This window comes from Lipotes vexillifer, unplaced genomic scaffold, assembly GCF_000442215.2.
Source record: "Lipotes vexillifer unplaced genomic scaffold, Lipotes_vexillifer_v1.1 scaffold429, whole genome shotgun sequence".
Taxonomy (NCBI): domain Eukaryota; kingdom Metazoa; phylum Chordata; class Mammalia; order Artiodactyla; family Lipotidae; genus Lipotes; species Lipotes vexillifer.
In genome coordinates, this window is record NW_006784171.1 from 804,002 (window position 1) to 819,700 (window position 15,699).

The 15,699-nt window shown below is 41.9% G+C and overlaps 1 protein-coding gene and 1 non-coding gene across 3 annotated transcripts in view; one reads left to right on the forward strand and one right to left on the reverse strand.

Moving 5' to 3' along the window:
• LOC103089268 (myosin regulatory light chain 12B) overlaps nt 1–14,298 on the forward strand; it is a 15,114-nt gene extending 816 nt beyond the window's left edge. Inside the window, exons 2-4 of one of the 2 annotated variants that reach the window (XM_007456563.1) lie at nt 9,057–9,252; nt 12,740–12,901; nt 13,770–14,298. In XM_007456563.1, coding sequence (XP_007456625.1) covers nt 9,072–9,252; nt 12,740–12,901; nt 13,770–13,942 — 516 coding nt within the window. In that variant the 5' untranslated portion in view covers nt 9,057–9,071 and the 3' untranslated portion in view covers nt 13,943–14,298. Of the gene's footprint in view, nt 1–9,056; nt 9,253–12,739; nt 12,902–13,769 lie in introns of those variants that run through there. The other variant, XM_007456564.1, reaches the window with a different exon arrangement.
• TRNAG-CCC (transfer RNA glycine (anticodon CCC)) lies at nt 8,310–8,382 on the reverse strand. Its single transcript has one exon. It is a non-coding gene; the product is annotated as a tRNA-Gly (tRNA).
• Nucleotides 14,299–15,699: the final 1,401 nt, after the last annotated feature.

The window sequence follows — 15,699 nt, forward strand, 5'->3', positions numbered from 1 at the left end:
CGCCGCCAGCCCCCGGCCAAAGTGCCGGCGGCCGGCGGGCGGGCGGGAGGCCGGGGCGGGGCGGGGCGGGGTCTGCGGGACCTGCCAGTGGGGCAGGGAGGGTCGGCGAGGAGGTCCGGCCGCGGCCAACCCGGGCCTGGACGTCGAGGGTACGGGAGGCTGGGGCAGATGGAACCGGGCTGGGGAACTGCCCTGCTGGCCCAGTCGGCCTGTCCCCAGCGCTGCGTCACCCGACGGCTTCACACACCTGGCGCCTCGGCAGCCGCAGCCCCGCTCCCCGCCGGCCCGGTCGGTGGGTTTGGGTGTCTGCTTAACCCACAGGGCTGGATGCTTTGGGGGCACAGGGGTCCGCTGGTGCGTCGTTCTTGCCCGGAGCGCCGACTTGGTACTGGCTAAATGTAACGATTTCCATAGGAGTTGTGACTCTTCGCAGCACCTTGCATCTTGTAAAGATTTACTTCATTCGTGCTGACTGAAGAAGAGGACAAATAGCAAAAATCAGGAAAGGTTTTCTGAAAAAGAGAATCGTGACCTCATTGAAGGCCTTGGACTTAGCCCTGGTGGGGAGAACTTAGTATTTCTGGCTGTATCTGTGGTAGGAAGTAACAAGACCAAAAGCTCAAAAGGTGTGAATTGTGTCGTGTGAAAAGGAGACCAGCCCGAACGGAACAGAACTGTAATGAATAATAGTTGGAAATAGGTAGATCAGTGGGGCCTTTTCACGGATGTCTTGCAAACTTGATGAGAAATGAAAGATTATGTAAGAGACATTCGGGAGTCATTTTGGATTCTTCACTAAGGGAGTGAGATGAAGAAAGGGGTGTTTAGAGGAGTAGTTTGGCAGCCTTGGTTTCGGACGGATTTGCAGTGGTAAGAAAAGAATTGTAGCATTTTAGAATTCAAAAGAAACCTATAGGTTATCTTTCGATTTATAATTGAAACCCAGCGAGGTGAGATAATTTGCCCAAGGTCACTTGAGGTGTTCACCTGGTGCCACCCATTTTCTCTGAGCATTAGGTGGACGTTCCTCATGGTTAAGTGCATGGCTTCTTGTTTGTTCTGGCTTTGTTGAATAAAACAGCTTCTGTGATGACCTACTCGATATGCATTTATGCTTTAATGAGACTCAGTGTGGACAAGAGGAACTGCAGCTTCTGAAGGACAGGTCCCAGGTGAGGGTTGCTGGGCTTAGGAAAGATAAAAGGACTGGGATCCCCTAAATGGAGCCGGTTGTCCCTCTCCCAAGATTCGAAGACAGCATATATCTAGGGATGATTTTCATTGCCGGCAGCTTTGGGGTCTTCCTTCCCCGTTCCGCACTTGAGATGTGGTGGCTTTGCTTCTTACCCCCAACCAGCTCTCCACATTTTCATGGTGGAGAAATTCTGCCGCCTACATGCAGGATGTTTGGAGCCAGTGGTGCAAGCTCTGGGCTAGACTTCCTGAGTATGATCCTGCATCTAAGCTCTACCTTTTTCTGGCTGTGGCTGCAGACAGATTATTTATTCTCTTTGCCCTAATTTTTCATCTGAGAAATGGGGATAATAACAGTACCTATGTAATAAGTTGTTGTGAGAATTACATATATTATATACATGTATATAATACATATATACATATATATTACATAATACATATGAAATGCTTAGACCAGTGCCTAGCACATATTTAGCACTCTTATTAGTACTCTTTGTTCCAGGTACTTTTTGTTATGGATTTCTTGGGGAGAGTCCAGTGGAGTTTATGCTAAACCATGGGTAAACCATAGAGAAAAGCCATATTTTGCAGTCATATCCAGGGGGTGATGGGAATGTTGAAGAAGGGGTGACTCTGTTGCACTTAAAAGAGGAACCCACAGAACTTGGAGAGAAATCGAATAAAAGGAATTAAAATTTGCTAACCAGGAATAGAAAATTTCCCTACCCAGTGCAAACTTGGCTGTGGCCCCTTTGAGGTTTTAAAAATTCTTTGGCTATAATTCTGAAATAAAGGTATTGCCCTATTGAATATTAAAGACGCCAAGGAAACACAACGGCTTTATTAGTTTTCTGTAGCTATATAACAAATTACCCCCAAACTTAGCGCCTTAAGAAAACAATAAAGAGCTTCTGAGGGTCAGGAATTGCAGGGCAGCTTAGCTGGGCAGCTCCGGTCTGGCTCAGGATCTCCTGGAGTTGCAGTCCAGATGTTAGCTGGGTTAGCAGTCATTTGAAAGAGGATCAACCTCCAAGATGGCTGACTCACCTGGCTGGCAAGTTGGTGCTGGCTGTTGGCAGGAGGCCTCAGTTCCCTGCCACATGGACCTCTCCATGGAGTTGTGTATAATACCCTGTAGACCTGGTGCTAGCTTTCCCCAGATTGAGTGATCTGAGAGAGCGTGGTAGAACCAGCAACATCTACAATATTATGACACAGTCGCACTCCATCATTTTCACAATATCCTATTAGTTATGAAGGGTGGCAGAATATGCCACCCCAAGATATGCCACTTTGGCATGAAGATTATTTTGAGCTGAAGGCAATTGAGAAGAAAGCAGACACAAGAAAGGCTCTTTGCCCTCCCCCAATGTGCCTAAAAGCAGGACACACATTTACAAAGGTGTTCTTTCCCTCTCTACCAGGCAGGACAAAGGTTACTCTCTGGAGACAACTTTAGACTCTTAATGGAGAAGGCCGTGACTTAAATCTACAAGAGAAGCCTTACCCTTGTTTATACTGTGCTTTTAACCTTCCATACCTTTCCTCTCCCCTCCACACATGCCTTTCTTCTTTTGGCTTCAGCTGAAGATATTTAAGCCAGAGTTCTAAGCCACCTCTGAGAGTTGGATTTTCCCTGGGTATCTCCCCATGTATACATGAGGTATACGTGTTAATAAACGGTGTGTTTGTTTTTCCGTTATTAATCTGTTATTACAAGGCATCAGCCAAGAACTCAGAACCAGGGTCAGTGCCTTCTAAGTGTTTAACTCAGTGGTTCTCAACCGTCACTGTATATTGGAATCACCTGCTGCATTTTAAAAATACAGATTCATAGACTTCACCTGTAGACATTCAGTTTCAGTTGTACTAGACCAGGACCTGGACATCACTTTTTAAAAGCTTCCAAGATGGGACTTTCCCTGGCAGTCCAGTGGTTAAGACTTCACCTTCCAATGCAGGGGGTGTGGGTTCAACCCCTGGTCAGGGAGCTAAGATCCCACGTGCCTCCTGTCCAAAAAACAAAAAACAGAAGCAAGGGGCTTCCCTGGTGGCGCAGTGGTTGAGAGTCCGCCTGCCAATGCAGGGGACACGGGTTCGTTCCCCGGTCCAGGAAGATCCCACATGCCGCAGAGCGGCTGGGCCTGTGAGCCATGGCCGCTGAGCCTGCGCATCCGGAGCCTGTGCTCCGCAATGGGAGAGGCCACAGCAGTGAGGGGCCCGCGTACCGCAAAAAAAAAAAAAAAAAAAAAAAAAACAGAAGCAATATTGTAACAGACTTAAAAAAAAAAACTTCCAAGATAATTCTAATGTGCAGCCAAGATTGAAACCAGAGGTTAACTGTTGTGAGAGCCATATTTACCCACCATGTGGTAGCAGCACCTAGCTGACTTAGATGTTTCATAGGTAGCTAATAGAATATGCTCCATGAGCATCTTTTCCAGGCTTCCAGTAAAGCCATATAGGCTGGATGAAGTTCACAAGCAGTTTCTGCTTATTAATGATTATAGTGCCCATGTTTTGATTTGCACGTCAGTATAGCAGGTGATTTTGCAAAAATTTAGATTATGACCTAAATATGTTGACACCACAACTACCTATAATACCAGTGTTCCTATATCCCTGCCCTTCTTTAACCTCTAAAAATACTACATATAACCTTTAGTTCACTCTATATCAGAAATATACAAAAATAATGAAATAAAAATTTTGAAGAGGAAGTAAGACTTTTGTTTATTCCCGTTAAGGCTTATTCATTACCTTATATGCTATGTTCTAAATGGATATTTTTTGTAACTAAGGATGGGGTTTGGTGGGTATTTTTCCTTTAATATTTATAGGTCAAATAGTAATTTCACAGTCGTACGTAAAGATTTCAAGCCTTTACCTACCATGTCAAACCAAAACCATGACTGATAGGAAATACTGCCATTTGATAAACCCAATTGCACGGCTGCAGGGAGGGCCATTCATACCTTATTCTCTTCCCATTCCACTGTGCACTTCTAGTCTATACATTGGTTTCCCCAGCATAGTTTGAATTTATTTGAAAACTGAGTTTCACTAGGAATTAAATTTAGAGGAAAGTAGCTGCTCAGAAATCAGTGTTGGACTATATTGGTAAGTACTGAAAGTTTAGGAATTTTTTTGTGGTAAAAAAAATAACTAGCAGAATTGTATGAGGTAAAAAATATATAGGTAAAATCACCTTTAACAAATGAGGTTGCATTCTAGCTCTGCCACCAGGTGACCTTGGGCAAGTTGTTTAATATATTTTGGTATTCAGTTCCTCCATGTGTAAAGCAGGTATGTTGAATTTAGTGCACCCGAGTACCTAGCATAGGAGTCACTGAGCAAATGGTAGTAGCCATAAGTTGAGTAGACTTTTAATTCTCTCTGGTCCTAAGGCATTTGGGGGCTAGAAAAATAGCGAGAACAAATACATGAGTTAAACTGCATGGTGCCTTGGGCACATACTAGTACCAATAGTTTGGTGTTGCTGAAGGAAAAGTACAAAGCAGAGAATGGCTAGTGATGAGGCTGAAAGGTCATCCTAGAGCAGGGAAAGGTGTGTGTGCCATGCTCAGGAACTTGTACTTTGGCCTATAGGCAGTGGAGAGCCGACAATTTCTCAAAAGGGAATGATATGGTTGTATTCATGTTTTACACACCTCTGGCTGGAAGATAAAGGATAGTCTAGAGGGGACCAAAAAACAAGGAGGTTGGTTAGTTGGCCAATGAAATATTCTACACAAAGAGGTGATGAGGGCCCAGCATAGGGTGGTGGCAGAACAGTGAGGGAGATGAGCAAGTCTGATGAATATTTAAGAGGCAGGCTTGGTTCATCAGTGAGAGGGATGAGTCGGGGATGACTTGCACGTTTCTGGCTTGGTGAGGGCATAAACGATGGTGCCATTAACTGACAGGAAACAAAGTTGAGAAAGTTTAGGAGGGGAAGATAATGAATTCTGTTTCTAACACGTTGATTCTGAATGTCTGGGATATCAAAATGGGTGCCTTTCACAAGCACAATTGGCTGTTTGATTCCACAGCTCAAGGGAAGGGTCAGCCCTGAGGATACAGACGTGGGAGTCATAGGTGTTGTCAGAACAGTGAGAGCGGATGAGATCATCCAAGGAACACAGAGTGAAAAGAATTTAATAAGCCATGGACTGTGAGAATACTCGGAAACTTGAATATTAAAGTGAGTGGAGAAGATAAGAGCCTAACAAGAAAATGGAGGAGGGCCAGGCATAGAAATAGAACTGAGAGGAGGTTGGTGTCACCAAGTCAAATACAGCATTTTACTGAAACTAAATGTGATCTTCAGGAGTCTCTCGTTAGAGTGTAAAGTCTTAAAGGCTGGGAACCTTGGGCTCTCGTTCCATTGGGACAGTTCATTTCTGCTGTTACAGTTCATCAAGGCCAAGAGCTGTTGAGGCCTGAAGAGAAGAGGGATAAAACGGTGTCAAATACAGCAGAACGGTCCAGGGAGACTTAGACCGGATTTGACAGTGGGAAGGCACTTGCAGATAGAGAAGAGAAAGCCAGATTGTGATGAGTGGGAAGTGAGAAAGTGGAGGAAGCCAAGACATTTATCTCAGAAGGTAAGGGCAGAGAGGGTGGTAGTGTCTTTGGGCGCCAGAGTTCTCTTTAGATTGACCGTTTTGCTACAACCTTGCCTCACTTTTCAGCTGAGGTTTTATTATCAGTTGATATTTTCGGTGTGTACTTTGTATATTTATATACAAATATAAATGTGCACTGGTTTTAAATGAAGTACAGAGAAAACGTAAACTGTTTTTCTTTTTAAAGAGATCATGGTGTCATTTCATTGAGCCATACCTGCTCTGTAACAGGTTTTGAATGGCGACTCAGACTTGCTCACGGTATAATGGCTTTTCTAGCCTTACTGGGTTACCTCCTCGTTCTCGCTCCCAGGCATTTTCCGTGATAAAGATCCTTGCATGTGCAGTCTCTTCTTGGCATCAGCTTCTTGGAGAACTCCAACTAAGTTTCAAAAATGTTTAAATATAATATACTTTTGGGTTAGCTGTAGCGTTTGCATGAAACAATTGATTATTTTTTAAAAATAAAGATTTTCTCTTTGGGAGGTTTTTCTAAATGACTATTGCAGACATAGTTTGCTGATACTGAGGGAGAGAACTAATTCTTGGCTTCAGATCTACTGTCTTTTATATCTTTTGAATCTTGAAGAAATAGAATCATAGAATTTTTAGCATGAGAAAGAACTTTAATCCAGCAGTTTGGGAATGTGAGGAAGAATTAAAGCAGTCAAGTGCCTTGCTAGTGGACCACATTCTGTCTCCCATTGAACCTTCAATATAACTAAGGTCACATGACTAGCTAGTTACAGGAAGGAGAAGAAATTAACATTTAGGCCATGTATGCCTGGAGGGGAAGGAGTTGAAATGTTAAAGTAAGGACTCTAAGGCTGATGTGCTTCAAAACTGCAAACAGGGCTTCCCTGGTGGCGCAGTGGTTGAGAGTCCACCTGCCGATGCAGGGCACACGGGTTCGTGCCCCCGTCTGGGAAGATCCCACATGCCGCGGAGCTGCTGGGCCAGCTGAGCCTGCGCGTCCGGAGCCTGTGCTCGGCGATGGGAGAGGCCACAACAGTGAGAGGCCTGTGTACTGCAAAAAAAAAAAAAAAAACTGCAAACAAACCAAAACAATGTAGGTTAAAAGTCCAAGACCGGAAGTCCCGGAGACCCAGGTCCAGAATTCCCCTGCCCAGCCACTGCCCTCATCAGTCATCTGCTTTCACACTGTGAGGCTGCAGAGTTAGAGAACAGTCCCCAAGGCCACCCTCATTTCTGACACCAATTCCAAGTTTCGTTCCCCAAGACAACCCTCAGGTTCAGTAATTCGCTAGAACTTACAGAACTCACTGAAAGCTGTTACACCTATGGTTATGGTTTACTGCAGTAAAAGGATTCAGATTAAAGTCAACCAAGGGGGGAGACTCGTGGTATGGAGTCCAGGAGAATTCCAAATGCTTAGCTTCCAGTGGTCCTTTCCATGGGCAGTGTTGACCTCTCCTGGCAGCAAGGTGTGACGGTGAGCATGGAGTATGGCCTGCCAGAGAGCTTGCTTGACCCTTCATAGCCATAGTTTTTACTGCGGCTCTGTCCCCTAGATACTGTCCCCACTCCTAGGCTGACTTCAGTCTCCAGTTCCTCTAGAGGCCAAGCTGATTAACACCTGACCCAGAGCCCCCATGATAAATCACATTGTTAGACTCTCTGGTGTGACCCAAGACCCCAGATATACCAGGCAGAACATTCTAAGGGCTTAGAGATTACCTCCCAAGAGCTGAGGACAGAGGCCACACCTCTCTTTGGGCAAAATTTAATTCTTTACTACACAAGGGCCATTGATTTTTTTTTTTTTTTTTTTTTTTTTCTAGGTATTACCTACCTCATAGGGCAGTTGTGAACATTGAATAAGAAAGACAGTGGAGCAAACAATTATTCTGGTGTCCATGGGTTTTCAAGAAATGGTGAAGCTGAGATTCAGACTCAAGATTTTTCTGATTCCAAAGCCAGGAGTATTTTTGTGTTGTATTTATTTACATCATTTAAAACTGCAAATAAAAATGGAATGAGAAGGGAATTCCCTGGCGGTCAGTGGTTAGGACTCGGAGCTTTCACAGCCAGGGCCCGGGTTCAGTCCCCAGTTGGGAAACCAAGATTCTGCAAGCCACGTGGTGGTCCAAAAAAAGGAATGAGAAGTGTCCATTCTATTTGACATTTAAAACATTGGTGGCTTTCAGTAGAGTATCAGGGGCTACCACTAAAGGTGTGTTACAGAGAATGGAGGAGTGATTGGGAAGATGAGAAAATGGAGAGAGTTGAGTAGTAGAATACTATTCTAAAAGTTTTGTCAAGGGAAAGGGGAAATGAGGATGTAGCTAGAAGGGATATAAGACTAAAGATACATTTTGATGATTTTTTTAAAAAAAATATTTATTTATTTATTTTGGCTGCACTGGGTCTTAGTTGTGGCATGTGGGATATTTAGTTGTGGTACGCGGGATCTTTAGTTGCAGCATGCGGATTTCTTAGTTGCGGCATGCATGTGGGATCTAGTTCCCTCACCAGGGATCGAACCTGGGCCCTCTGCATTGGGAGTGCCGAGTCTTATCCGCTGGACCACCAGGGAAGTCCCATTGATGTTTTTTTTTAAATGAGAGCCTTTTGAGCATGTACCTTATAGTAACTATACTAGTCTCTTTGCATATGTTATCTCATTTAATTCTCACTTGCATTAGAGTAGATAGTGTTTCGCTGTAAAACTGAGGGTCGAGTGAGGTTCCCTGGTTTTCAGACCATTTTTTGGAAGAAACCAAGGCTCAGAGAGGTTATGCAATATTGGTAGTAAAATGAAGTTAAAAGGTGTACCTACTGCATAGGATTGTTGTGAGGGTTAAATGGGACAGTGCTTGTGAAAGTAAGATGTCTGCTTTGGAGCCTTTCTCTTTAGGGGAGCCCCCTGCCCTCATAACAGTGCTTGGCACGTAGTAGCACTCGGTAAATGCGATCTATTGCTATGTGCTTTAAAACTCATTCACATTTAATAAAAATGAGGTTCGTGAAATTTGGGATGAAGCCACATCAATAATTTCTATTCTGTTTCTTCAAAACTGCTTTTGTCCTAGCTGTTTAATTGTGACATTGGAAATAAAGTTTATATGTATATTCCCACCCAAATAAAGTAATAATTCTTCAATACATTGAAATATTTTTACTCACTAACTTTAGGTGTGAGTTCTTTCTTTTTGCTTTATGTTTTTATGCATTCTGTTTTGCTTTATGCTCTTTTCTTTTTAACTCTAGGATTAAACCACCACCATGTCTAGCAAAAAGGCAAAGACCAAGACCAAGAAGCGCCCCCAGCGCGCAACCTCCAATGTGTTCGCCATGTTTGACCAGTCACAGATTCAGGAGTTTAAGGAGGCCTTCAACATGATTGATCAGAATAGAGATGGTTTCATCGACAAGGAAGACTTACATGATATGCTTGCTTCTCTAGGTAGACTTTTATGTTCTTAATATTCCTCCTTCTCCAAAATAATTAGCGTTTTATGAATTATTTTTTGTGTGATGTACAGATATTAATCTCCTGGTCTCAAAGCCCTCTTGAGAGATATTGGGTGGGAGGCACCATACTGAGGCTTGGCCCGTCATAAGAGGATACGCCTTCAGCGGTGGGGGCCTGGCTGCCACTGTGGCTAGGCAGGCTTCCGTTCCTGTTAGCTAAATATGATAGGTCTACAAGGTGAAAAGCCAGGGGATGACTAGATGACAAGATACCAGAATCTTAAAAAGTGTGGACAGTAATATAACGTACTAAGTAATAAAAGTTGAGGACAGGTTATATGACAGAGGTGACGGTCATAAGTGATAACGACCATCTCAGGGAGGAAGGGCAGTGCTCCTAAAAAAAGGGAACACAGGGGAGGGGGCTTCCACAATTTATATATATTTTTTTATAATTAAAGAAAAGAAAATGTAAAGATAGAAGATTTATCGATTTATTTTTACACATTTATTTAGCTATAGTTGATTTACAATATTGTGTTAGTTTCAGGTGTACAGCTTCAGATTCTTTTCCACTGTAGATTTATTATAAGATGTTAAGTATAGTTACTTGTGCTATGCAGTAAATCCTGTTGTTTATCTATTTTTTGTATAGTGGTGTGTATTTGTTAATCCCAAACCCGTAATTTATCCCTCCCCCCACACCTTTCCCCTTTGGTAACCATAAGTTTGTTTTCTATGTCTGTGAGTCTGTTTATGTTTTGTAAATAAGTTGATTTATAATTTTTTTTTTAGATTCCACATACAAGTGATATATAACATTTGTCTTTGCCTGCCTGACTTACCTCACTTAGTATGATAATCTCTAGACCCATCCATGTTGCTGCACATGGCAGTATTTCATTTAAAGATACAGGATTTAAAGCAAACATACACTGCCCTTTGTCATTCTGGCTATGTTGATGTTAATTTACTATTCCTTATATGATTTTGTTGTTTTGATCTTAAGGAAAGAGGGGAAAGTCCTCCATGTCCTGCCTGAATTGGCACTGATTTTACAGTTGGAAGAAAGGAGTATCAAGTCAGGGGGTTCTTGACAGGCCAGAATGACGGGCAGGGAAGGGGGCACAAGTCAGGGATGGCCCACAGGTAGGCTCTGCAACTCTAACGTTTCTGTGTCTGACCATGAGCCAGAAAGGGCAGTTCAAGGGCCAGAGGACAAAGAGAGAGAATTTTGTTACTTTTTTCTTTTTAGTAACCACATGATTTTGTTCGTCTCTTTTATTTTTTTCTCCTAGCGTGTTATTTTGAAATTTTTTAAGCCTATAAAAAGTTGAAAGAACGGTATAATGAACACGCATCCATCCTTTACCCAGATTCACGAGCTGTTAACATTTTGCAACATTGCCTTTATTCAGAGTGAGAGTTGAGTCTTGCAACATGGCCTTTATTCAGAGTGAGAGTTGAGTCAAGATACTGATCTGACTTGTTGACTTGCAGGTGGGGTGGATCCCAGTGTTTTCCACACTCTGAATAGCTAAGTACTAAGTGTCATTTGGGGAGCAGGTCACTACTGAAGGCCACCAAGGAGAATTGAGGGCCTGAGTTGTATTACAAAGATCGAACACTCAAGCCTATCCCCTGGTCCTAGTAGATGCTCAGTTAATTTTTGTTGGATGAATGAGTGATGGTAGAGTAAGAGACTGACTTTTGGGGACTTCCATTTTGGGGAATGCCATGCCTTTAGACATACATATTTGCCCTTTAAATCAACAAATTATATTAGATGCCTTGAATGTGTCCATAGGTGCTTAGCCTAAGCCAGTTCATTTTAAATCCCTGTGTCTTTTTCGTACCCATGTTCTCTTGACACCTTTGGGTTACACTTTTTACCCCCAAGAATTGCTGCAAGAGAGTCGGGTTAAATCTGCAGGTAGAAAATTAGTCCTTTTTAGCTACTTTCACTTACTCGAAGAATCTTGAGATTAATTTTGGGCTAATTTTGTATCAATATCTTGAATAGGTATAATGAGTGAAGGTTGTAATGCAGTAAGACAGATGCCAACTTGGCACTTAAATTTCACCCAAATTCCTGGGAGTAAAACTTACATATGAACCATAATTCTAGATTTGACTGTCATTAGCACTTAGTTGGGTCTAATAGTGAGATGCTGACATGGATGCTCTTTTCATGGAGAATCATACAAACTTAATGTTGGAAGGGACCTTTCAGATACCAAGGTTAACTAGTCCATTAAACCCTAGACAGTTTCCACCTTGTCCCAGGGCACACAGTCAGTGGCAGAACTGGGATTCAAACCCACTATTCCAGACCCTTCGTTCAGTGCTGCTTTTCTGCACCATGTGGACCTCACAAATGCCAGGACAAAGAGAAGCTCTTTGTTACTTCCACCATATGTGGCCATTCCAGGGGAATTTCTCCCAACTTCGAGGGGAGGGTCAGGGGAGTTCCCTCACCACCATACCAGAAGAGGGAGAAGTGTCCTTGGTTGGAACTGAGATTAAGATTTCCCATCATGAACAATACTAAACAAGGCTATATTTCAGCAATACGAGTAAACAGCATCTGGGGATATGTCTGACAACCAAATAGAACATAACATTGTTTAAAATGAGCTCCCAGGGACTTCCCTGGTGGTGCAATGGTTGAGAATCCGCCTGCCAGTGCAGGGGACACGGGTTCAAGCTGTGGTCCAAGAAGATCCCACATGCCACAGAGCAACTAAGCCCATGTACCACAACTACTGAACCTGCACTCTAGAGCCCGCGTGCCTAGAGCCTGTGCTCCGCAACAAGAGAAGCCACCGCAATGAGAAGCCTGTGCACCACAACGAAGAGTAGCCCCCGCTCGCCGCAACTAGAGAAAGCCCACGCACAGCAACGAAGACCCAATGCAGCCATAAATAAATAATAAATAGATTGATTAATTAATTTTAAATAATAAATAAAATGAGCTCCCAGTTCTAAACGAACCTAATAGTTTCAGCTTAAATGACCAACTTATAAATAGTTTGAAGCATACCAATTATAGGCAACTTACTGCAGTTAGAAATATGAATATTTAGATTTTTTAAATAACCAGTATTGAAATGCCCTGATGGGACTTTAATGTTATTGGCATTCAAGATGTAGTAATGTGGCATTACCTGGCTCATAGTTTCATGTGTGTGTTTTATTTTTAATGAAAAATAGTGAAGGAAAAGTTGCAGGAAGTATCAGTGAATGGACAGTATTCAACCTAAGCCCAGAATGCATTTTATTTATGATGTATCAAAGTTTTTTTATGTTGTTAAAAATTATCTTTTTTAAATGTTCTTAATGTAAGTTAATTGAAATATTAGTTTCGTGTGATGGTGATGTAACTTTTAAAAATATGTTGGGGAACATAACAATAACAGAATAATTATTTATTGAAATGAGTTCTTTGTCCTTAAATGTTAAAATGTGCAATTTTCTAGGGAAGAATCCAACTGACGCGTACCTCGAAGCCATGATGAATGAGGCTCCAGGGCCCATAAACTTCACCATGTTCCTTACCATGTTTGGGGAGAAGCTAAATGGCACAGACCCAGAAGATGTCATCAGAAACGCTTTTGCTTGCTTTGACGAAGAAGCAACTGGTGAGCACTCTTTGTTTATGCCCAGCCTCATTCCAGACTATGTGAAACACTTTTTAGGGAATGAGAAAGATTAGCAAAATATAAATTTTTAAAAATGAGTAGAGGGAAACTATCATTTACGATAGGACAGTCGACCAAGAATGGCTAGAACACAGGGTAGGTCATAAAGCTACACGGTTTGTGGTGTTAATCTTTGAATCTGGTTCTGAGCTTCCTGGAAGCCAAAGGGAGAATTGTCTTTTAAATAGTGTTTCTTAGACAATATACTGCTTCAAGAGACTTTAACTTTCACCAGAAAGTATAGTTAACTAACTTGGACAATTAAAATCTTCGTTTTTTTCCCTTATTATTTAAAAATGTGTGAAGAAAGCCCTGCTGTTCCGTTTTCTGACTTCTCTTGTTTTCCCCTTTGCTTCTGCGTTAACCCTCTGCTCAGGCACGCGCATCGCCTCCTCACATACACCTCGCATCCTCCTTCCTGCTTCCCCCTTGCTACCTATTAAAACTGCACCGTCCTTCGTGCACGTTTGGTCTTGGCAACGCTGCCCTTTTGTTCTGGGTATCTGCCTTCTTTTTTTTTTAATATCTCTCAAATACAAGGTATTTTTTTCTCCTCTGGAAAATACACGCTTCAAATTAATTTTGTAAGCGTATGATCTACTAACTGACTTTGTAAATGATTTAATCTAATATTAATAAAGAACTCTAAAAATAGTAGGAAAAGATAAGGATATGGTTATATATTGCTTTATATTGTTCAGGTAAATATGTATGTTCTGAAATATCTGGTAAGATTGACCTAGTTGAGAATCAAATCATTAAAGTGCCGGGAAGTGTTTGCAACTCCCCTTTTTCTGCTGCCTTCCAGGCACCATTCAGGAGGATTACCTTCGAGAGCTGCTGACCACGATGGGAGATCGTTTTACAGATGAGGAAGTGGATGAGCTGTATAGAGAAGCACCTATTGACAAAAAGGGGAATTTCAATTACATTGAGTTTACGCGCATCCTTAAACATGGAGCGAAAGACAAAGATGATTGAAAAGAACCTGAGCTAAAACTTTCCAATTACTTTGTCTTACTCTGTTTTATTTCCCAGACACTTCCCCCCTCATAGACCTGTTGCATGCAACTTAGTTTCACAGCTTTGCCTCTTTTTCGGTGTATTTATTCTAGACCTTTCTGCCACTTAGCACTTGTATAATCAGACTGCAAATGGGGATGAGGTTGTAAATTGTATTGAGAAAAAGGATTGTGAATAAAAATCAACAAATGTGAAAGCCCAGGAAAATATATCCGGTATTTCTGGTTTTGCTGGATTTTTACATTTTTATATAATAAAAATGCTATTTTGAAATAAAGATTATGCTGACTCAGATGTAATATAATGGAAAGTTAAATAACTGGTAGTTGGGGGTAGTCCTGTTTTTAGATTTTCAAGTTCGTATAATTCAGATTCCATAGTAAAACTGATTGTTCACATGTATGGGACAGTGTTCTTCAGTATAAGTTAAATAACATCATTATACAGTAAAAACTGGTTGTACGTTAGTTTCTTTCATGCTTCTGGTAAATCAGATGTTTAAATTATTGAATGATAAATATAGAATGTATCTGAGAAAACACTGAATGTTTTACTGATTTGAGTCTAGGAACATGAGGCAAAATTCTGAAGAAAAGAATAGTTATTGAACATTGACAGTGTGTAAAGCATTGCATGTAGACGATTTTCATTGACTCTTCCCAGCACCCTTGTGGGATAGAATTTTATTAGCCTTGTATTTCAAGGGGAAGAACTGAGCACCGGGGAGTCAAGTGATTGATCTGAGTCTCTGTCAGAGCTGGGACTCCAGGCCAGGGCGCCCCACTCCAGAGTGTGGATTCTGGGACCACTGTGCTGTCTCTGAAAAGCCCCAAATGCCTAAAAGGTCAAGATATTTCCATTACATTCTAACATAGTTTTGTAGTCACTGTTGAAATTTAAAATAACTTGGGGACATTGATTGTTGGAACAGAATTGCAGAAAATTCTATCCAGGTGAAAAATAGAGGACCAAAGATTATAAGCAATATAATCTTCCAACTGCCTTCAGTTGGAAGGTGGTTCACATAGTGTAGAGTGTAGACTGGATGGAAGGTCTGAAAACCATACAGACAAGGCTGCTATGAGCTCGCTTAACATCCTCAAGGCCAAGTAATATGAGAAGTAGGAGAGAAAAACCTAAAAAAAGAAAAAAATCCATTTAAAAAAAAGTTTCTCAACGTTGTTCAACACCTGTTCCCTCTTAAATGTATTGATATTTTATCTCCATAAAATCGATGCGTTTACACGTCGTTTAGCATTTGTGCTTCCGAGCTTGCTGTGGTAGGCAAATCCTTGCTATCAATTAATTTTTCTAGGTTTTTCATCATCTTTAAAAAGAGCAGTTCCACTCTCGTGGTCTGGTACAAGAGAAGTGCTTTGCAGTTCATAAGAGTTTTCGCACTTATGACCTAATCCTCACCGCCCATGAGGTAAGTAGGGCAAGTAATACCCCTGCCTTTCATGTGAGAGCTGAAGTTTAGAACAGCCAAAGCACCTGTCCGAGGTCCCACAAGAATAAGAATCCACATCTGGCTCCCTTTTCTACTTCCAAGCGTAAAGTCACATGCAGTGTCAAAACCAGAATTACCGTGTGTAGAAGGAGAAGGGGAAGCGTACTGGGATCATCTTGACTGTCATTAACAAATACTTATCAGTCACCTGTTATGTGCCAGGCACTGTTCTCTGTTGGGGATAACTGGGCGGGGGGGGGGGGGG